This window comes from Bacillus rossius, chromosome 17 (genome assembly GCF_032445375.1).
Source record: "Bacillus rossius redtenbacheri isolate Brsri chromosome 17, Brsri_v3, whole genome shotgun sequence".
NCBI classification, from domain to species: domain Eukaryota; kingdom Metazoa; phylum Arthropoda; class Insecta; order Phasmatodea; family Bacillidae; genus Bacillus; species Bacillus rossius.
This window is the reverse complement of record NC_086344.1, coordinates 30,744,490-30,767,239: the sequence shown is the minus strand read 5'-3', so window position 1 is coordinate 30,767,239 and position 22,750 is coordinate 30,744,490. Positions and strand designations below refer to the sequence as shown.

At 37.8% G+C, this 22,750-nt stretch overlaps 1 protein-coding gene across 3 annotated transcripts; it reads right to left on the bottom strand.

The window, feature by feature from the left end:
- Nucleotides 1-1,879: 1,879 nt before the first annotated feature.
- On the bottom strand, nucleotides 1,880-21,094 carry LOC134540726 (uncharacterized). 3 transcript variants are annotated; one of them, XM_063383621.1, is made up of 9 exons: nucleotides 20,777-21,094; nucleotides 19,311-19,490; nucleotides 17,027-17,208; nucleotides 15,158-15,191; nucleotides 14,470-14,544; nucleotides 12,751-12,882; nucleotides 11,274-11,417; nucleotides 6,920-7,060; nucleotides 1,880-3,657 (listed from the first exon to the last, which is right to left on the bottom strand). In XM_063383621.1, the coding sequence occupies exons 1-9, from the start codon at nucleotides 20,951-20,953 to the stop codon at nucleotides 3,568-3,570; spliced, it is 1,155 nt and encodes a 384-aa protein (XP_063239691.1). In that variant the 5' UTR covers nucleotides 20,954-21,094; the 3' UTR covers nucleotides 1,880-3,567. The 3 variants fall into 3 exon arrangements, with proteins under 3 accessions (XP_063239691.1, XP_063239693.1, XP_063239692.1); XM_063383623.1 differs by lacking the exon at nucleotides 11,274-11,417; XM_063383622.1 differs by lacking the exon at nucleotides 14,470-14,544.
- Nucleotides 21,095-22,750: the final 1,656 nt, after the last annotated feature.

Here is a 22,750-nt window from a genome sequence, read left to right as displayed (position 1 = left end):
CACTAACAAATACATTTTATTCCATACGTGTGGATGTTAATAAAAAATAATTTGTTTTCCAATCAGTATGTGTGCTGGCTGAAAAAAAATTTTGCTCCCGTTAAAAGTCAATTTAAAGTTCTAATATGTGTCTGCACACATCTGAAGTACGTATATTTAAATTAATGTTGAGTAACATTTTGAGACAGACTAAACAAACTAAAATTAAATTCAAAAAATTTACGGACCACATTGTTTACACGACAGGTCTTGGGCATAACATTTCTACGAGGCTCTAACTTTCTGAATCACAAAATAATGATGTTACTAATATAGGGGATATTTTTCAATTCCAATTTAAAAGAATCATAAACTAAATATTTTCTTTTATTAGAAAATTATTTAACTTATTAACATAACTCCAGGCTCTGTTGTTTATTAAATGTGTGTCTGCCATGATTTGCCACTAGCGCATCCTAGTAGGCACGAGGTAAACTCTCCAGATCTGCTGCCGACATACAGGATGGCACAATATGAACGGTGGCTGAACACTCGGGCCGTCGTCGTAGATAAACACCCAATAAAGGTAGTGAATAGCTATCGAGGAAAGAGGAGAACATTGTTTGTCCATTCATCACATTATTAATTTGTTGATTTTATTTAATACTACACCAGTGCTGTTGTGCACGCACAGAAATAAAAATTCACGTAAAAGAAAAAAGCGTTACTTAGAATCCATGACCGAGCTACTTCAAATCATGCCGTAATATTGGCGTTGTTACTTCAAAACCGCGCAAATCGAATAGCATTACTTTGAGGGGCGTATGTACTGCACTGCCGGCAGTTGTTAGTCCATTTTCATTATATTACAGTGTTCCCTGTTTTTATAGTGGGTTGCATTTCCCTGAGCACATTTTCGTAATTACTTTTTTTGAAGAAGAACAATAATTATCTGTATCATTTTTTTTCTTTCCACAAAGCAGCTTACTGCTACTTGTTTCAAATGCTCTTTTACCGTATATCAATGTTTCTGGTATTCCCGTTAAAACTAGGTATATCAACACTCGATAATACAGTATTGAGGCAGAAACTGAACTCATTTTACTAAAAGACCTTTCTTTGTACTCAATTTCAAAATTTTGGTGAGCATTTTGTCTCCATTTACATCATGAAGGACCATGCATGATACATAAGAGACAAGATTTTATGGTTTCATTTTTGATCCGATTTCCTTTTTAAAACAGGGGATTTCGGTGTTATAGTTTTTATTTTTATAGAAGCTGATTTGTAATACTTACTTCACCAAAAATAGTGGTAAAATTTACGTGTTGCAATTTAACAATAAAATAGTTTGTACATTCTAAACTGGTATGAACAAAGACACATTCAAAACAATATAAATGAATGAATGAAGACTTGAGTGACTCAATAAAAATGCACAATAAATCAAATTAATTTTTATGATCCACGCACTTAAGTGCAATTTTTGTGTCCACAAATAAAATATATTTCTTGAATTTCAAACATTAAAGAGATTACTTTTTTTTTTAAAATTTGAACCAAGCTTTGGTTGAATGCTACTTAACTGCACTATGGAACTTGCAATGCGGTGTCTTGACACGTTTTTAAATTTTATTTTGATTTTATCGAAATTCACCATATAATCGTGTCCCTAATGATATAAAATTGTAAGATAACCCACTATTGCCAAGGAAAAATATTTTATCTGCACTATGCAGGATGCATGCCATTCATGCACAGATATAGGTAAACTTAAGGTTCCAACAGCAAAAAGGTTTATGCCACTAACAACTGAATCATAAATCAAAAAAAAGGACTACAGAGAAAAGAAGGTATGAGTCAGGACTATGTAATGCAACAGTAAAACCAAAACTACACATGCACTTTCATGCACTTTTATTCAATTTAAAAAAAATTGAATACACATAGTATACATATCCCTTGAAAAAAAATAATAATATTAATTTTAACATCAGGTACTTAAATAAATAGTAAAAGGGTCAAAATATTGCACTCGTATAGCCATTTGCATCACAAAAGGTAAATATGTACAAAAAAAAAATATTTGCACATACAATATAATATAACAATTAACAACAACTTGAAAATTTAAATAACACAAGTATATACTGTATTAACATATGCAAATTGTAAATGAAAACCTCATACTGTTTACATTTACTTCTTTTTAAATAAACCAGTGCGAAGATCAGTTTTTAATGCGAATACAAATACCAAATTTATTCTCGTTGAATACGAATATTGAATTTAGATGGTAAAAATAAGTATTGAGCCCACAAAAATTTTTTTTGTCAATATCTCATAACAAATACTTAGGGGGAAAAAAAGTTAGATTTTGTAGTGACTTCTGGGAAATCTAAACTAGGTACCGGTATTTATATTGCATAAATGACTTAACTCTACAGTGAAAATTGGTTTACGACAAACTCATGAGGTATACTATGTCAAATATTCTTAAAAAATTTGTATATTTTTTAGTATTTGAAGTTGAATTGAATACGAATAATAAACTATACAAATTCATATTTAAATATTCGTACAGGCCTAATTTAAAACTAAAGAATTAAATACTAAATCATTAACATAGGTTGGAACAACAAATAATTTTTCAACAAGGTCATTACTAAATAAAATAATTAGTAATATTTGTCACTTTAACACTCAACATTATGTACGTTACCCAAGGCACTTTTGAATTTTAAAAACATACACCCTCTTTGATTAATGCTTTCGTGTCTGTCAAGGACTTATACTTACAAAGAATTATCAATATTCTTTGAATATTTAAGGTCATAGATAGTTTAAGTCAAACATCTCCCTCTTTTTTAACACAATACTTAATAATTTTAGAATTACAAAAAAGAAAGATATGTATTGTAGATTTACTCTATCTAATGCAAAACTTTTGCAATAAGGAAAATTATTATTTTGGCACGCATTGTTACACGAAAAACATAAAAATAAAATTTCAATGACAAACAGTAACCTTACACATGAAGATTATTAACATACTGCAAGAAATCAAAACCCACCTCTCTGATGATTTTCAACATGAGAAGAAAAAAAAAATAATCAAAACATTTTCACTGTATGTATTTTTGGCATATGACTTATCACAGCTTCCTTGTAATTTTTCATGATGGAGAAAATAAAAATTTCTGTACACTATTTGAAAAAGGGTTTCGTTTCAACTTTCAAGGGCTTTACAGAGTAAAACAATATTTTTTTTTTTTTTTGCACTTGAGGTTTGCGTACATCGCCACGAAGCAGCGACGAGGCAACGGTGCATTACGTTCACTCTGTACTCGACGAACGTAACGGCGAGATGCGCCACAGGAGTAGGTGGGGGTTAGCGGGCGATGCGAGACCGGTTCGGTCCAATCAGAAAACAGGCTGCGCGCTGCTTGAAAATAAGCGGCCCTCGGCGGAACCCAAAATATCGCCGGGCGCACCAAACGTCAAGAAGCATCTCACGCACACGTCAGAGAGAGCGATGGGGTGCGTGGCCGTTGCGAGTGTCTCTCCCCGGGGCTACCACCACGACCACTACGCATCGCCCCCTGGGGTCGCGGGGAACTCCGCGAGGGTGCAAGCGGCGGCAGGCGTGTCACAATGCGAAGGCTTCGTTGCCGGGTGCTGCAAACAAGGCCCCAGTCCACCGGAAAAAAATTTTACCTTCAAATCTTCTCAAATTAAATGGTAAGACAATACTTAAACAATTTTCTAACCACATACTAAACCATTCTTACAATCAAATACTGACCTTGGGTGAATAAACTATATACATCGATTAACAGTGATTTACTTAACAATATTAGTAGAGACTAGATTTTATGGTGTTATTTTTTTGGTCAATTTTGTTTTCAAAACAGAATATTTAGATATAATCGTTTTAATTTTTTTATTAGTCTGTTTATTTTTAAATGAAGTGTTTCAGTCAACAAATACGACAGTAAAATTCTTCTTAGTACTTATTTCACCAAAAAATTGTATTTTTTACTGTGAGACACTATAATACGTAATAAAAGCTTATCTGGCCTCTGAACTCTGAACAATAAAAATAATAAATCAACAAGCATTTGTCTATTTGAAAAATGTACCCAAGTCAATAATGCAAAAATTATTTCAGTAAAAAAAAAAAAAAATTGCTCACAATGGTTTAATATAATTTTGGACTAAACTTAATAATTAAAAAAAAAATTAATTTAATTTAATAACACATTTTTATGATTGGGTTAGGTCCTGTTAAAATTGTGTTAATTTTACGATGTTAGTAGTTTTTTGGCGTTATTTTTTTTTACTGCAATTCACCATAAAACCTTGTCCCATTTTATGAAACAAGGAGAAGGGATAGCTTGAATCAACATTTCATATAAAAACAGAACACTATCATTAGAGAACAAAGAATATGATTTTATACAGTTTTAACCAGTATTATTAACAGAAAATACCTATCATTACTAAAACAGTTTAACTTAAGGGGGAGGGATAGTAAAAGAAAGATATCACCTCGGATCCAACATTTTAGGCCATAAACATTAACATATTTTCTGAGGTTTTAAAATAATGTTATCATTCTCAAAAATGGATTCCATGCAAAATGCTAATTTTGCTTCACATAGTGAATTATTTGTAACAGCCATTACCACTAACTTTGGGCAGTCTGTTATGTTACGTATACTAAGCTTTAAGGAAGCTAAATATCCAACAACAAAAATTAGTTATGGCAAAATACTGTTGGAACCAAGATGACATTTTGCATTTTATAAATTTATAATTTATACTGTAGAGGGAAAGGAGTAACAAAGGACAGAGAGAGAGAGAACACATGGACGGTATCACACAGGAAAGTAAAACTGAAAAGAAGTGATAAAACAGATGTTTGATGGAAATGGGTTGGACAAAGAGCATGGAAGTAAGAGGAAAATAGGAAACAGGAAGCAAACTGCAAATGAAGGACAAATGAGAAGGGACAGTAAAGAGACGAATAAACATGGACGAGGGGGAAGAAATAGAGAACAGAAGTAGAAATAGGAGGATTAGAAAAAATTGTAATAAAACAGGAGAACAAAGAGGGTAACAAAAAAGAGAAAAACAGGTGAAGTAAAATAAACTCATCCCATACACACATAACAAATGTAACACAAATTTTTACTTTAGGTAACTACAAAATAAATACAGTCAAACCCCTGTTAAGACAATACTCAAGGAATTTAGAAATTTTTAACTTACAAACAGGTAAAATTTAATGGTTTTATATGCCAAATTTTTTAATTTATTAAATTTACTAACCTGGAGATTTTCTTTAAGTGTGGTTTTCTTACGAGGGTTTTACCATATGTCATCAAATATGCCACATGCACCTACCTACACCATTCAAACTACATAGTACATGCTAAAAAAAAATGTCGATGATTTTAAATACAATCCCAAGGAAACTACTGCACAAACATCACAACATGAACTGCACTACTTCCTGCCTTTAGAACACAGACATTGCAGTCACATGCAACCGATGTACATGCCACAGACAAATTGCTCCTCACTTACTGGGCAGTGATTAGCGGTAAATGTTATTAGTTACGTACCACGTTGACAGGAACGCTAGCGCACACATCCAGTAATACCGAACAGATCTCGGAGCGATTTGCTGAGATAGGAAAATAAAACGAGGCAGGACTAGCATGATGTCTACAATTCTTGGTGAGTAAATTTCACGAGCTTTTCAGGACCTTTAAGTAAAATTTTCTTACAAATTTTTTTTGAAGTGAAACTTCTTTGGGCGAGATGAGAGTAAAATTTCAAATCCGAATTTTAATTTCTGACCTCGCTCCCTTGAGCATGTTATTCAATATTTATTTAAATATACTTCAAATGCATTTAGATACGTATTAGTAATGTAAATTAATTCTAACGGGAGTAGTGTCTTGATTAAATTGGTAGTCAGCGATCACACTTACCTATTTGAAAAACAAATTATTTTGATTATAATATTGTCTCATGGAAAAGTAAAGAATTAAAAAAAAAAAAACAGCGAGCATGGTGATTCTATGCCCACTACTGCAAAGTGAAATTCTCTGTATGCTCCTACTATTTCTCTCGTGTCACATACATACAATGCAATACAAGCATAAAATATTTCTTGGACTCCCAAAAAAAAAAAAAACAGTTTAGCTGTACATTTACATTAATTAGAAAAATATTCAACATTCGTGAATATTTAGATATTTAAGTCAAAATTTGATTTCGATTAAAAAAAAAAAAAACAATGCGCAGAAGTCCACTTAAAGGGCCCCATCACACGGCGTGCAGAGCTTCAGGGAAAACGAACACGATTTCAAAAACCTACTCGGGATAACCAATTCGGATCTGTATGCAGAAAGAATTTTAGAAATTGCTGGTAAAACCTGTTTTTTTTTCAGACGGTTTAAAAAGGGCGTGTTTTCAGAGTAATTTTCAGGCGTGAAAACAACCGGCACAGTTTCTCGAAAGCACTTTAAGGGCTCCGCCTACCTGGTCACACAGACGGTTCGCAGAGCTTCAGGAAAAACAACGCAATTTCAAAACTACTCTAGATATCCGAGTGGGAAGTGTTTACGAAAAGCATTTAAGAGTTTGCTGAGGCCCGAAAAGTACTTTTAATTTTGGATCATGTTTTTAAACTGTATTTATAGAAGAGTTTAAATGGCTAAAACGCATGTTTTCAGAGTATAATTTTTAGGTGTAAAACGACCGGTACATATTCTTGAAAGCACTCCAGGGACTTGCATTACACCGTTATCTTCACTTCTCCGCCGTGTGATGTCACGGTCGCCGCTCAGTGCACTGGGAGAAGACCGCGCGCCGGTCCAGAGGAGACACCCCCGCTAGAAGCACCAGGGCGGGTCCTACCACCGACCTGCGACATGTACAGCTTCATCTCCTTGCGCATGCCCTGGATGAGCCGGTTGCGCACGAGCACGCCCGACTGCGCCCGCGCCAGCTCCCCCTCCAGCTCCAGCACGCGCCGCCTGGCGTCGCCCAGCTGCGCCCCCGCCCGCTGTCGGCACACACGCCCCCCCGTTGAGGCACTAGTCCGTTCTGGCTTTGAATATATATACAGTGGAACCCTGTTATAAATGTTCCTGCATAAAATGTTTTCCTGCTTATAATGTCATATTTTTAAAGTCCCAATATTTCATTGGCTTACTTCTAAAACCTCGTAACGCCATTTCAGTCAATTTTACAGGAGAATTTATGAGCTTTTGGAGCACGGTTTCGACTGACAAAGATACAAGGTTTTATAATTTATGAATAGAAAAGAGACTAAGTAGAGTTGACTTACGAGTATTTATCGGCATATGCACTATGAAATAATTTTAAAAAATACTCCAAACACATCCGGAATATAATACTGGGAAAATGTGGACTTACGAGGTTTTAGAAGTAAGCCGACGATTTCCCCCATAAGGACAAAGTATTTATTTCCTGCATATAACGTTCATAAACAGTGTAATTTCCTGCTTATAATGTTTGCTTTCTAACATTCAATAAATGGGGGAAAAAAAATTTTAAAACCAAATTATTCCACTTACTTACGATAAAAAGTTTCCTTTGTGTATGTTAATGTTTACAATTACTGCCATACAATACATGAAGTTTGTTAAAATACAATTTTATGCAATATACTGAAGATACAGCAATGTTCATAGTTACGTATAAGTTGACACCCTTAGTCAACTCTTCTCTTCCTTGCCATTCCAGTGGGTATTCAGATGCACGTACATAGTCCTACGATATTTAAGTTGCCAACCATTGAGCGAGGGCATAACTAAAAGTGTTTTCTATTACTTACACTTTTTTTTTTTTTCATTCATACGTAGGAATCCCAAAATTAAACATTTTCAGGTGGCGAAGGAGTAGACGTTCTCACTCTTAATGTTGTCACCATGAATCGTGAGACAATTTTACAAATAAGTGGTAGTGTATCTTTAAAGACAAACAAAATTTAACCAGGGAACAAGACGAAGTTGAAAAATTGTTGGCTTGTTTCAGAAAATTCATGTATCAAGTATACTATCTTTGGTTTTAACATTAAAGTTGTTTACATAGCTTTGTGAGTCCATTGGTACAAAGCTCGAACATTGTTAAGTGCTAAATTGAGATTTCCTGCTTATAACGTTTTCCTGCTTATAATGTTTATTTTCTTGTGCTCCCTTGAAAAACATTATAACAGGGTTCTACGGTACTGTATAGAAGTCGCGAGTGGATTGGATTTACTCTACGTTTTTCAGGAGCGTATGATGAGCAGCTTGGGAATTTCACCGCTGCAGGGCGCTGCCGTAACGCCCTGTATGGTCTTCGGTTGTTATTTACACGTTAGAGCGCAGCACTGTCATTCCCCCCCCCCCCCCCAACCCATCATTCACTGTAGCTCAAGGTCGTTCAACGGGAGTTTGTGCGTCACAAAACTGTAGGGATGAGAGTTGGAGTAGAGGGTGGGTGGAGGACAACGCATGTTTGAGGGAGGGTGGGGAAGGGGTGTTTAAAGAGTTCGACACTTGTCCGCTAGGGACCACCACAAGTCGGTGCCCTAGAGATGGTGGCGATTGCGGCGGTGAATTAACCAACTACCTCAAAACCGTATTAGAAATTTTAACCTTGGTTGGCGACTTCTATACAGTATATATATTCAAAGGTTCTGGCGTGCGAGTCAACTGGACAGCAGAACAAATCGTAGCTGCGTTGTTTTGGCAATATCCACTACGTGACAGCGACTTCAGCCAGTTCCTTTCAAGCTATCAAACACATTTACAGCATGAAGCGTACAAAAGCTTCAGGCGGCAATGGGGATAAAATACAAACAGAAGTACAGTAAACTCCCGATTATCCACGATATTAAGTGGCAGGGCCACCGCGGATAGTGAAAATCGCGGATAATCCGCAAAAGAGCCGAAAATAGAAAACAAAAAAGGAAACATCAATTTCAACTTAAAAATCTAAAAATTTAAGTACACTAAAAGTTTCAATTAACAGTAAAAATTTTTTAATTATGCTAAAATACTGAATAATCAACATACAATACATTTCAGTAATGTAAACATAAAAGTGCTCGGTACTTGCTTCCTAACAAGGATACAGTACTGTACGTACTCAGAGACTTCATTAGACACTGCGTGAGTTCCCAGAAGGCCTGTGGCGTTTTACTGTATACTGCACACAATACACTCGTCAGTAGAGTTCAAATTTGCTCACTTGTAATAAAATACAGATTTACATATGTGCTGTATTTTTTAGGGAGTTTACTGTACTAATAAGTCCCTTCATGTAGGAACAATGTGAAAAGCGTTAGTTCCCCTATGTGTTTCAACATTGACGTAAGGAAAAACCACATCAAAGGCAAGGCAAATTTATTAAGGTACAAACAATAATGAATGCTTCTACACACCCTAATGTTAGGGTTCTACAAACAAGGCAATAATATGCAAAGCGTGTCATCCGGGTGCCGATCATGGGTAAGACAAATCAGGTAAAAAAAGCTAAAATACTCGTGGTAGTTATGGTATACTGCTTAAATTTTGTTTCGCTGCCACGTTCTAAATTGAAGTTGGGTTTCACGAGTCTTAGATGCTCACTGTGACAAACACGAGTTCAGCGCAAGCATACCAGCAGAACACGGCAGACGTTGTCCTGTCCAGTGTTTGTTTATTTTCCTCTATATATCTAAAATGGATGGTCGGTATGTCATATAGAATCTATAAAGCGTTTGAAATGGTATTCCATTTTTAACTGACTCATTAAAAACTTATCACAGTCACAATCACTGTTTGTTGTTAATGAGGATTAAGGACAGTAAAAATCACAATATACCGATTCCCATGGCGATCAGTTAAACGGTATAGAAGTTGCTTCGCTGCGGCACCGTCTAGTGGCGAGTTAAAGGAAAATGGATATCGCGAAAATAATCTTCGAGGTTTAAACATCTACGTACACCAATTTTCACTGTGATCGATTGAACGGTGTAGAAGATAATGTGCTGCAGCACCATCTAGCAGAGTAACAACTAACGGATAGCACAAAAACCTTCTCCATGAAAAAAAAAAACTTTGATGTGAAAACTTTCATGGCGATCTGCGAAACGGTGTCGGAGTTTATCAACATCATACATACACACATACTATTTTATATATATTCGTTATACTGAAAACACCTGTCCATTTCACGAAAAAACGTGAATTGTTTTTTCAAATTATGTATTTGCTACAAGTGATTACATGAGCTCACATTTATATAGTTGAACCATAGTTATTCACTTGCTTTCGTTGTTAATGGCAGCTAGGTAAACTGTATTTTTGTTCAGAAATATTATAAACACATTTTCTACTTATTTCCTAAGAAATCTGGAACCATTATTTACGTTTGTTTATTTTGTTTTTGAGTCGCAACTTCTGTTTTGTCATAGATACACACAGCAAGTAAGCCGCTTCAGTAGCACATGGTGGTAAATTGATTGTGACTATTGAATTACACTCTATTTGCAACTACTATTATGTTCACTTCCTTGAATGGTCATTGCAAAGAAGTGTCCGTGTATTTTTTTTTTAGTCCATAGTTTTTGACGTTCATTTTTTTTTTATTCCCACTACAAAACATGGAGGTATTAGTCTATGGAGCGGGTGTTTGTTTTGAATATGAAGTCAACTGGAGAGCAAAACAAATTGTAGCTGTACAAAGGCTGATATGCTAAATTTGTTTGATAGCTTGAGAAGAGGTCCCAAGTGATATGTATTGTAATTTGTAGATTTATTTTTATTAGTTTTTTTTGTTTATATTTTTATTTCAGTATATTATCTGTCTTTTATTTGCATGTTATAGTTGTCTTGTATGTCATGCACAACTATTACTCTCACCTTGAGTGTTTTTATGCATGTGATAATGTATAAATAGATTTTTAAAATAATAAAAATAATGCTATGTTTTTATGATAGGCTACAGAAACACAAAATGTTTTAGGAATAACAGCAAAAATTAACATTTGGTACCACTGCTTTAGCCTTATTTTAACACCGATTTTGGTCAGTTTTATTTGATGTTTTTGTTTCTGGGGTCCCTAAAATGAGCCTTGGCCCACGGTAAAGGACAACCGTGGCAAGGCCGAACCAAGATTGGAACCCGTGTCGCCCACTTGAACACGAGAGGCGCATTGTTTCACGACCACGCCACGCTTCAAGGTGGCGACAGGACCTCACGGGTCGCGGCTCGGGCGCTCGCACCTGCTCCGTGCCGTCCAGCCGGAGGGTCAGGAGCCGTATCTGCTCCGCCCTCTCCGCGGCCAGCCCGTTGGCGCGGTCCAGCTCTCGCTGCAGCTTCTCGCTACGGTCTGCGGCCGCCGTCTCGCGCCCTCCCGTCTCCCTGGCCTACACGCACACACACACACAGTCACACAAACAGAAACACACACACAGAGAGAGACACACACACACAGAGAGACACACACACACACAGAGACACACACAGACACACCCACAGAGACACACACACAAACACAGAGACACACCCACACAGACACAGAGACACACCCACAGACACACACACAGAGAGACACAGAGACACACAGACACACACACAACTACCAGCGACGAAGCACGCCAGTCACTAGGGACAAGGCTACGCTGTGAATAGCGATAGATCCAAGAAGCACTTTGATGCACCACGTAGCATCGGAATGCAAGCTGGTGCCACATTACTTTGGGAAAAGATCATTCGGTTTTACGTCTAGGCCAATTTCGTTTTTTAACTGGAGGATTTTCGGTGTTATTGTATTTATTTTCATTAAATTACTTGGTTCATTAAAAAAAAAAATATGTGTGCGTGAAGTCCATGCGCTACACAAGTGAAAGTTATTAACCAATTGGGCCGTAAATATAAAATAATTTGATACAATTATAAAATAAACATGCACAATGTTAATATTTAGCATTCATGAAAGCAAACAGAGCGCCTGCTTTTGATTTTTATTAGTAATCAACTCCATTCAAGCAAAACATTTACAACTAAAAATAAAAACTAAATTTTTAATGAGCAAAGCTTTGCAACAAATGAGAAACTTCACACCAGATGCGAAGATCTGCATTGTAACCGAAGCTTCAAATAAAAAAAAATATAGCTAATTTCCCAGCAAAATCACTTGGAATATTAAAAAAGAGCTTTGATGGGCTTGCTTAGTCGAAGCTTCACACAGGCCTAATCGACCCTTTAACCGGCGTCCTTTCAGTTTTAGCGCAATCCACCACAATAACTGCCATTGTTATGGACCACAGAATGCCCGGTTAAGAGACCTTTCCCTCTACTTTTGTGTTTAGTATACACTGAATATGTATACTTTAGGTCAGGGGCACAACTAAATTTCCAAGGGGGGGGGGGGGGGGGGCAATAGACCTTTTTATTAAGAATCGTCGATCCCCCTATTGAAGCGGGGGGTCCGGGGGTCCGGGGGTCCGGGGGTCCTCCCCCAGGAAAATTTGTATTTCAAGGTGGAAAATAATGCTATTTAAGCAGTTTTATTATCTATAAATTGATTACACAGCACTTTCTTTGCCCCCGTTTGCCCCCACTTCAAGGTTTCAGAGGGGGGGCAAAATACCCTTGCCCCCTCCCCCCCCCTTCCTGTTGTTGCGCCCCTGCTTTAGGTGGATCGGAAAAGCTACGACTGAAAGTTACTGCGACGACAGGCTGCCTCGCTCTCCTGACCTGCCGAGCGTCGTCCGGGCCGGGACCGGGAGCCCTCGCCTGCTCCGCTGCCGTCTCCGCGGGCAGCCTCCTCGGCCGGTCCAGATCTCCCCGCTCCGCCCCGGGCCTCGTCGTGTCCCAGGCCGCCCTCGCCTGCGCAACACAACACACCGTTTCCTCGTTGTGCGCTCGCGTAGCTCTACTGCATCGCGAAATACAGTCGACGGTCATCTTTCCTTCTGAAAAGTAAGGCAAATAGTTAGGTTAGGACAGCTAACATTATTAACAAGTACACAATAAGTTAACGAATCGTTCGAGTATCATAAACGCAGCTGACCTAACCTAAACAAATGCTCACTTACAGCTATCTTCTCTTTCAGAAACCATGCTGATTTTTTTCGTTTTTTCGTTCATTACTTTGTCGCCCCTTCTCGCTCCACCTGAGGTTTGTGGGACGGCCAGGCGACCTTCCTCTAGCCCCGCTCCGCCGCGGGGCAGCTCTGCTATAGAACGCCAAGTTCCTACGTCCAGGCCAGGACTCTGGCGACTGGCCCGAACAGAATACCGTGTTTCATCGCATTATCGTCGCACCGTTATTTTAGGGCGTCAAAATTTCGAATGAACGTTGCATTATGTTTTTTGGTCCCCTCTGTTACATTCCGAGCGCTTTGCGTAGGTAGTTTTCCCGTATAAAACAACTTATTTCAAAGCTGAAATCTAATATTAATATTACCGCTTATTTAATTAAACCAGGGGTGCCCACAAGGGGGGGGTAACGACGCAGACTGCGTCATTAAAATTTCAGGGGGGGGGGGGGGGGGGGGGAGGTTAAAAGACGAGAAAAATGTATATATTATTTACATAATTATAGCTTCTAATGTGAAAATACGTTTCTGGTGCTGTGATAATTGAAAGGGATCTTGTAAATCAAATTGGCAACCCCGCACTTTCCTCAACAAAAGCAGTTTGGCATCTGTCGGTTCAGGATGGAAATATTACCTGATATGACCAAAATTATTATTAGAAAATCAGTTTTAATTAATGCAAAATGTGATAAAATATAATACTAAAAAAGTATAATATTATAAAATAATTGAGTAAATCATTGAGAAAATGGCATAAAAAATTACGGGGGGGGGGGGGGTGCGCATCATTAGGTTAGGGGGGGGTGGGCACCTCTGATTAAACGAAATACGAAGTTGTCTAACGTGTAAGGTGGCTGAGCTGTGGGTTGCCACACTCCTCCAGGCAACGGCAGCGTCCCGTTAACACGTAGGGGAACTGACGTCGGGCCCTCAGATACGTGCGCGAGCAAGCAAAGAGTTTTCTCTAAAAAAAATCTGAACTCACCAGCATTTGTTTGTGGAACAAAAAATGCCAGGGAGGTCTCGTGTTTAAAATTTTATAAATAGCCCTTAAAAGAAGTATTGACAAAAAATCAAAATGGCTTGCTAGACAGAAGCTTATTATTAGCCTTTTTTTCCCCCAGAAGCCCCTACTCTGCAGAATTACCTAGTCAGTATAATTGACACCAACATGGCGTTTGCGACACTGAAAACTACGTCTTAAGCCTGGGTGTTGATCATCGCACCAAAAACACAATTCTTTTAGCAAAAGCTTATCGGTACAAAATACACAAAACCGTGCCAACTGTATGCCACATCTTGAAAATGTACGCTCTAACACACAACACCGAAAGTTGCTGGCTCGTGATTAAGTCAGAACAGACGTACAACTGACCTCGGCTTCAGCTTTCTCTGCCCGCATCTTCCACAACTCCACCTCCGATGTCAGCTTCCGGAGTTCTGTTTCATACTGGGGGAAAAAAATTCCATTTAAATTTAAAATAATAAGTTTATTTTCAATGTTTTTAAAACCTTTCTGAGAAATATTCCAAAACATTTATAAATAATTTATGGTCGAAAACAAACCATTTTTTTTTAACATCATTTTAATGTATCAAAAAAAAATTGGTAATGGAAGTGAATACCATACCAGTGAAAATATGTAGGTTTCAATGGCACAGGTTTCTAGCTTTAACAAAGGTTAAGATGCAAAGTGGAAGTTTAGAAGTATACTTTTCTGAAATAGATATTTTGAAAAAGAAAAAAAATTTTTTGGAGATAGTGCAAGAAAACTAAAGGGGGAAAAAAAGGAATAATATTATTTTATGAATAGTCCTAGTATGAAACCAGTTTTCAGAACAGAATTGCAAAAATACTGATGCAGTAGAGTGATATGATTTTTTTTCAGTACAAGAATTAAATTTAAAAGAAATACATAGTTAAAATTTGGTTTACATTCATAACTTTTAATTTGCAACATTTTTGATTCTGTTCTATACAGAATTCATACTTGAGCTAACATCAAATTTCAAACTGAGCTAGAGAACATTTCTCGTGAGCAACAAGACTTTTGACTAACTCACCTCTGGCGGTTTCTTGGGCTCTTCTCTTTTGGGTCTGGAACAAAACAAAAACCCACTTGTTTTCTCTGCCTGACAAGGAATTTTTTTGCATGCTTTCCACAAACTCTACAACTAAAGCATTACATCTTCTCATCTCAATATATCTAAAAACACGCGCAAAATAACGCACACGCACACAAAAATAAGATAGATTATTTTCTGAACAATAATTATGAAGGAAATAAAATTATAACTGTTTGCAGTGTTTAGACTTTATATATTTTTTTCTTTCAGACTAAATACAAATGTAACACATAGTGTCAAAACATACTATTTTTATGGTTTTAGAAAAATCAACAACAGAAAAATTGGAAGAACAAAAAATTAAAACTTATTATAATTACTGCCTGCATACAAAATAATAATTTTAACATCAACAAGCGGTGTATTATCACTCAGGCAACGATGGGCACCATTTTCTCTGTGCTGCAATCTAAGTGAGAGAGAGAGACAGATATCGCCAATTTCAAATCCCCTGACTTTCCAGAACGTGGTACTAAGCTCTTGCGAATACTATTTAATTTTATTTTTGTTTGAATCAAATACAACAATACAAGTGGAACTCGATTATCCGTAACCCCATTAACCGGGCATTTGGTTAGCCGGGTGCCCAAATAAAAATTTTGACATTTTTTTATGGGCATCTTTCATGGCGATCGGTAGAGACCTGCAAAATTCGTGGATTCATTCGGTGATAGGCTAGGATTCAAACACATTTACCTCTTAGATAAATTTGCTATTGACTTACTGTTCATCTGGACGAATCTCAACCAGTTATAAACCCTCTCAACCAAAGAAGGATTGAATCACAGACAAAACAGCTGAGACGACTCGCAAGTCGGCAAACAGTGAACTTGCATTATTTGCCAGAGTGTACAGGGGTATGTGCAGTCTATCCTGAAGGCCATCGAAACCGCGAATTTCGCAGGTCTCCAGCGATCGGTCACAAAGCGCCGGAGTTTATCGACGTCGTACATACATACCAACATCATATTTCATATATCGTCGGCTTACTTCTAAAACCTCGTAACTCCATTTTCAGTCAATTTTACACAGGAGAACTTATGAGCTTTTGGAGCACTCATCGACTGACAAAGATAGGAGGTTTTATAATTTGTGAATAGAAAAAGAGACTAAGTAGAGTTACTTACGAGTATTTATCGGCATATGCAATATGAAAAAATGAAAAAATTGGTTGTCTGTAAAGTCGGTTTACGGACGATAGTTTAACGTGACAACGTCATAACAAAACATTGATGAAATGATTGCATATTTTTATAAATAAAATTGAATCATTTTTATTGAAAAATTACTATTTTGTAGGGATACAAAGAAGGAGTGAAATGAAATCTACAATTTAATTGATAAATTTTCTTTTATTTGAACTCATTATTTCAAATATGTTTATTACTTTAACAAAGAGATTATTTTAACTATAACTTTTATACATGTTTGCTATTTAACTTCTTCCAATCTGTGTTATTCTGTTAAGGATAGGACGATGATAGGAAAAGTAGGAAATGAATGGGAGTGTTTCAAGTTTAATGTGCCTCGAAAAAGTCAAATCGATGGTTGTTCCAACAGAGTGGAAGAGAGATAGATGCGGCGCAAGCGTACAATGAGCGTAACGGGACACAGCGAAATGAGACACTTTTTCGTGCGTTCATCGATTTATCAGACGTTGTCACGTCAAAAAAAAATACACCAAACACATCTGCAATATAAAACTGGGGAAAATCTGGACTTGCCGAGGTTTTAGAAGTAAGCCGACGATATGTAGGTTTTTGGGGTGTGTACGCCGAAACCCCCAGAGGGGGGCCGGGCACTCACGCGGCCGGCGGGGGCAGGCCCGAGGACGGGCCGAAGATGTCGCGGTAAGCCACCCGGTGGAAGGTGAGCCCGCGCAGGTCCCAGCGGCCGTCCCGCATGGCCCGGCGAACCAGCTCCAGCAGGGAGCCCACGTCCGCCTCGAGCTGGGCCACCAGGGAGCACAGCGTCGCCACGGACTGGCCCTGCCCATAACACACACCCCCTTGCCCGCTCGACAGTTCCCCGCACACGCCGACCAACTGTCATCCTTAAGGGGCCCGCCTCGTCAGGGGTGTATCTGTGCTGGCGAGGCGGGATGATGAGCGCGACGCTCGCTGGTGCTTCTAGCGCGGTGTCTCCTCCGGACTGGCGCGCAGTCTTCTCGTGCATTGAGCGGCGACCGTGACATTATATTGCGGGGAAATGAAGATAAAGGTGTAATGCAAGACCCTTAAGTGCTTTCAAGAATCTGCACCGGTTGTTTTACGCCTAAAAATTACTCTGACAACATGCGTTTTAGCCAATTTAACTCTTCTAAAAATACAGCTTTTAAAACTTGATCCGAAATCAAAAAAGTACTTTTCGGCCCTCGGCAAACTCTTAAATGCTTTTTCGTAAGCAGACCCCACTAGGATATTTTTAGTAGTTTTTAAATTGCGTTGTTTTTCCTGAAGCTCTGCGCACCGCGTGTGTACCCTTAAGGCCTCCGCCCACCCGGGCACACACGCGGTGCGCAGAGCTTCAGGAAAAACCACGCTGATTTTCAAAAACATTCGACATCCGAGTGGGGGTCTGCTTACGAAAAAGCATTTAAGAGTTCACTGAGGGCCGAAAAGTACTTTTGATTTCGGATCAAGTTTTTAAAACTGTAATTTTTAGAAGAGTTAAAATGGCTAAAACGTGTGTGTTCAGAGTAACTACCGGTACACCTTCATGTTCATTTATCCGCCATGTAATGTCACGGTCGCCGCTCAGTGCACGACGAGAAGACTGCGCGCCAGTCCAGAGGAGACAACCGCGCTAGAAGCACCAGCGAGCGTCGCGCTTATCATCCCGCCTCACTAGCACACATACACCCCTGACGAGGCGGGCCCCTTAAACCCTTAATCACAAAAAAAAACTGTTTACTGCGCGTGCTCAAAGCGTTGTTTGCTGCCGAGTCGGAAACAAAAGAACGTCAAAATACCCACATTCATCCATTATGTGCATGCTATCAGTTTTTATTGCGGAGTTTTTAAGGATTCTTACTGAAATTTAAGGACTTTTAAGGGCCCATATGCCCATATTCAATTAAATACAATTTCAGAGCTTTTTAGGAACCATATACAATTAAAAACAAATTAGGGACTTTTAAGGGCCCATGTTCCATTAAAATCAAATTAAGGACACAATGTAATAAAACAGGAGAACAGAGGGGTAACAAAAAAAAAACAGAAAAACCGGTGAAGTAAAGAAACACATCCCATACACACATAAAAATTGTAAAATAAATTTTTACTCTAGGTGACTACAAAATAAGTACAGTCAAACCCCTGTTAAGAACATAAACAAGGAATTTAGAAAATTTTTAACTTACAAACAGGGAAAATTTATTAATAGGGTAAAAATTAACGTAGGCCTACTTGTATGTCAAATTTTTAAATTGATTAAACTAACTTGGTCGATCAAAGACAGATTGAAGACTGTTTAGGGACATGAAGGAGGCATGCGATCACTGGCGGGAAGACGGGGGGAAGGAGGGAGGAAGGAGGTAACTCACGTCGGGGGCCCAGACCATGTCGAGGTGTCCGATGCCACGGTCAGACAAGCGACAGTTCTTAAGACATTGGCCGACTGGTATCATCCTTAAACAATCAATTAAAAATTAAAAAAAAAAAAAAGAGCACGGTGTACCGCGCGTGCTCAAAGCGTTGTTTCCTGCCGAGTCGGAAACAATACATTATCCATTACATATGCATGCTATCAGTTTTTATTGAGTAATTTTTCGGGATTTGTATTATTACTGAAATTCAAGGATTTTTATAGGCCAATGTTTAATTTTAAAAAAATTTCAGAGCTTCTTAGGCACCATATACAATATAAAAAAAAAAATTATGGTCTTTTACGGGTCCATGTTCGAATAAGAACATATTAAGGACTTGTGAGGGCCCTTGGTCAAGGCGTGCGGTCACTGGCGGGTTAAAAATATGGTCTTTTAAGGGTCCATGTTCGAATAGGAACAATTCAAGGTTCAAGGACCTGCGTGGGCCCCTAAAGTCAGTTGAAGACGGGCGGGCGGGAGGCAGGATGGAGGGGGACAACTCACGTCGGGGGCCTGGGCCCGGGCCACGTACTCCCGGACGGACACGGACGACCTCTGCAGCCGGTCCTCGAGCAGCGCGACCCTGTGCACGGCCGCCGTCTCCAGCTCGGACACTGTCTCCACCAGGAGGGCGTTCTGGTCCAGCAGCTCCGCGATCCACGAGTACAGCAGCTTCGTCCGCACCTGCGCCAGAGCCGGGGGTGGGGGGGGGGGGTGTACTTGGTGGTTACACTGTGTACCAGTGGCGTAGCCAGGGATTTGTGTATTTATTGGGGGGGGGGGGGGGGGGTGTTGAGAAGCATGCCCCTTCCCCCCCCCTTCCCGTATTGAAGCGGGTGGTCCGTGGTCCGTGGTCCGTGGTCCGTGGTCCGTCTTCCCCCCACCCCCCCCCCACCCCCCCCCCCCCCCCCGGGAAAATTTGGATTTTAAGGTGTAAAATAGTGCTATTTTTAACAGTTTTTCGGTACTTAAAATTTAAAATATTGCAATTGTAAAAAAAGTTTATTAATTTTTAATATGAAATTTGTTTTGAGTGATGAATAAGAAATTAATTAAAGATTTGGGGCTAAGGGGAGGGGGAGGGGGAGGGGATGTTTGAAACCCTAAACCAACACTCCCCCCCCCCCCTGGCTACGCCCCTGCTATGTAGCTACAAGGAACAATTGCCCTAATAACTTCGCTGCAAGGGTGGTCATGTCACGTCGGATATTTTATTATTTTATTATTCCGTGAAATCATTGTTATAACATCAAAATTTTCTAAAACATGAGATTTTTATTCCCACTTAATTGCTATTATAGTCATAATTTGCCTTATTTCAAAGAGGCATTAATTTAAAATTATTCTGCCTCCAATTTCTTCAGTACGAAGAAAGAGGAGAGTTATCAATAAACAATTACCTAACCAACAATGGATCACTACACCTCTCACTCCAACATACAATATGCCAAAAACTTTTACAATTTGTGTATCTGCCTGTACAAATCATGCTAAATATATAAATAACAACAAAAATTTTGCAATAGAGTTGCAAAAACAAGCACTAAAATTGTTTTTTTCTATTCTTTCAAAGACAATGAAAATTTTATGAAAATAAAAAAATTATGATAAAAGGTTGTCGGATGACTGAAACCAAGGTATAAATTTATGCTAAATATTGTGGTTGTACACACTATTGTGCAAGATTTATTATTTTTATTATCATTTCTTAGTTTCACGTAATCACTGTTATGATTTCATTGTAAGAGTTATTTTATATTGTGTGTTCCTTATAAATTTATTTTATGTGTGTGTATGTATATATATATATATATATATATATATATATATATATATATATATATATATATTTGATATGAACCATACCCCATTAATGGGGTTGAACAATAAATGTAAAATAAATAAATAAATCTAAGTAGACCTTACTATAAGGTTACTTCAGTATTTCCTGCAGTACACAAATTACCTACCTCTGGCGAATCATACTGTTCATTAAGTTTCGCCAACTGCTCCACATAAGTTTGATTTATTTCTTTGGAAATTTCACTCAAAGCAGTCTTTTCATTACATATTTCACCTTCTTCGATAATACCACATGCATCTTCCTCAATGTTTGAGTGTAATTCGTCAGGTCTCTTGTATTCCATTATATTTACATTAACAATTACTATTTATACTATGTTTTTAATGAACTTCATGTAGTTATTCAAATCGAGTAAAATCAAGGAGTATAAAATAAACAAGTACTATCTACCCTTCCCTAACCTAATTGCCGACACAAAATAACAACAAACTTTAAAACCATAGAGATGAACATCATAACAGTAAACAGTTAATGGTGGTCCGCGAACTAACGTTGCTAATAGTGGAACCCATAATTAACATATTGTTAACTGGGAGTTTCGTATATAATTCCTAATTCCATTTCAATTTTTTAAATTGTTTTACGGATAGCTTAAGTGGTGCGAGAGAATGCCTCGTTTTTGTATCGCGCCTGGTTGTAATGATGGTTACGGCTCAAAACCGTCATGTTTCTGCTAAACCATAAATTTTAAATATTATACATAGTAGTAAATGGGAATCTTTTGGTGGTTCGTTATTGTTATAAAAAAATCTGTTATGATTTTTACATAACTCAAACTGTAACGTAATGCACGACTTGTGTTAGTTGTCCTTACAAAAATTACATGGGTAAAAAGTTTGTAACTACACAAGTCAAAAATATTTCAAGTTATTAATTATAAAGTCTTTTAATTTTAATTTAATCAATTATTGTCACAAAGTTCAATTATAAAATGACAAAACACAACATAAGGAAACAAATATAAAATTGTGGAAACACCTGCACAAATATTGTTAAATAAACAATTATTTATTAAGTTTCTAACGCTTCCAGGATTTTATATTTCTACAAAACATTGTCAGTCATACTAAAACAGTTCTAACTAACCTTTGCTCTATGTCTTAGGATGATCCATTTGAACTACAATAATACGACTCTGGGGACTTATTAACTTCGAAACAAACAATTAATATACTTTTTTTTATAAACCAAAACTATCTCAGTGTGATTTTATTTATTTTTAAAGACTTTTTAGCATTTTTGTGCTATTGTTGACGCCTGTGTTATATATCTTCTGTGACTGGAAAGAGACGTTAGCGCAGCAGAACACCAATCAGCTTCCAGTATTTAAATTTAAGGAAGTTTCGAACTATTTGAATTAACAATCCTTCTGATGGCGTTTCTAACTTAATGATGTACAAATTTTAAAATGTTAGCTAAACAGCTTAGCATCCAGTCATTTCCTGGTGCAAAACACTTGAAGTAAGTAGAAAGGGTAATACTAAAAGGTATTGTGCCTAGGAGTGACAATTTATACGTGAAATGTACGCAGTAAGTTGCAACCACTAAGTACTATTGCATTTTTTTTCTTCTAGCTAGCATCGGTTACATAAAATGTGCTTTATATCAGTGTTCTTAGCTCTTGTGGTAAAGAAAAGCAATACTTTAGTATTCAACCGCAATGAAAAAAAAAATTGATAACATGGGTTGGCACAAGCGTACATTTGACTACAGATACGAGTTTATGTGTACATAAACGGAATTTCTGGCGACTATATAAGCTATAAACACGATCTTGTTTTACACTAGTGTTAGCAATATAAGTATAAAAGTAGAGACCAATACATAAACAGCAGAAGCACAAACATTTCATTTATAGAGGCTTTCGAACTGCGATGTGACTGAAATTTTGGAACAAGGACCTATCTACGTTCGTTGGCTTTTGAATTATTTCCTTTTTACATAATAATGGACGACATGAAAATGGGGCGGAGCCAAGCAGTTCGCGTAACGGCCGGTTGAAGCGCCACTGTCAACTGTGGGAGACAGAATGTCATCAAACAGCCACTAATAAGCTATGTTGAAAGAGTTTTCGTGGACA

Coding starts and splice junctions, on each gene's coding strand:
- LOC134540726 (XM_063383621.1), bottom strand. CDS start 20,953: ATGGAATACAAGAGACCTGACGAATTACACTCAAACATTGAGGAAGAT. Junction 14,545..15,157: donor AGCCCAAGAAACCGCCAGAG/GTGAGTTAGTCA, acceptor TTTTTCCCCCAG/TATGAAACAGAACTCCGGAA. Junction 11,418..12,750: donor GCCCGGACGACGCTCGGCAG/GTCAGGAGAGCG, acceptor GTGTGCGTGTAG/GCCAGGGAGACGGGAGGGCG.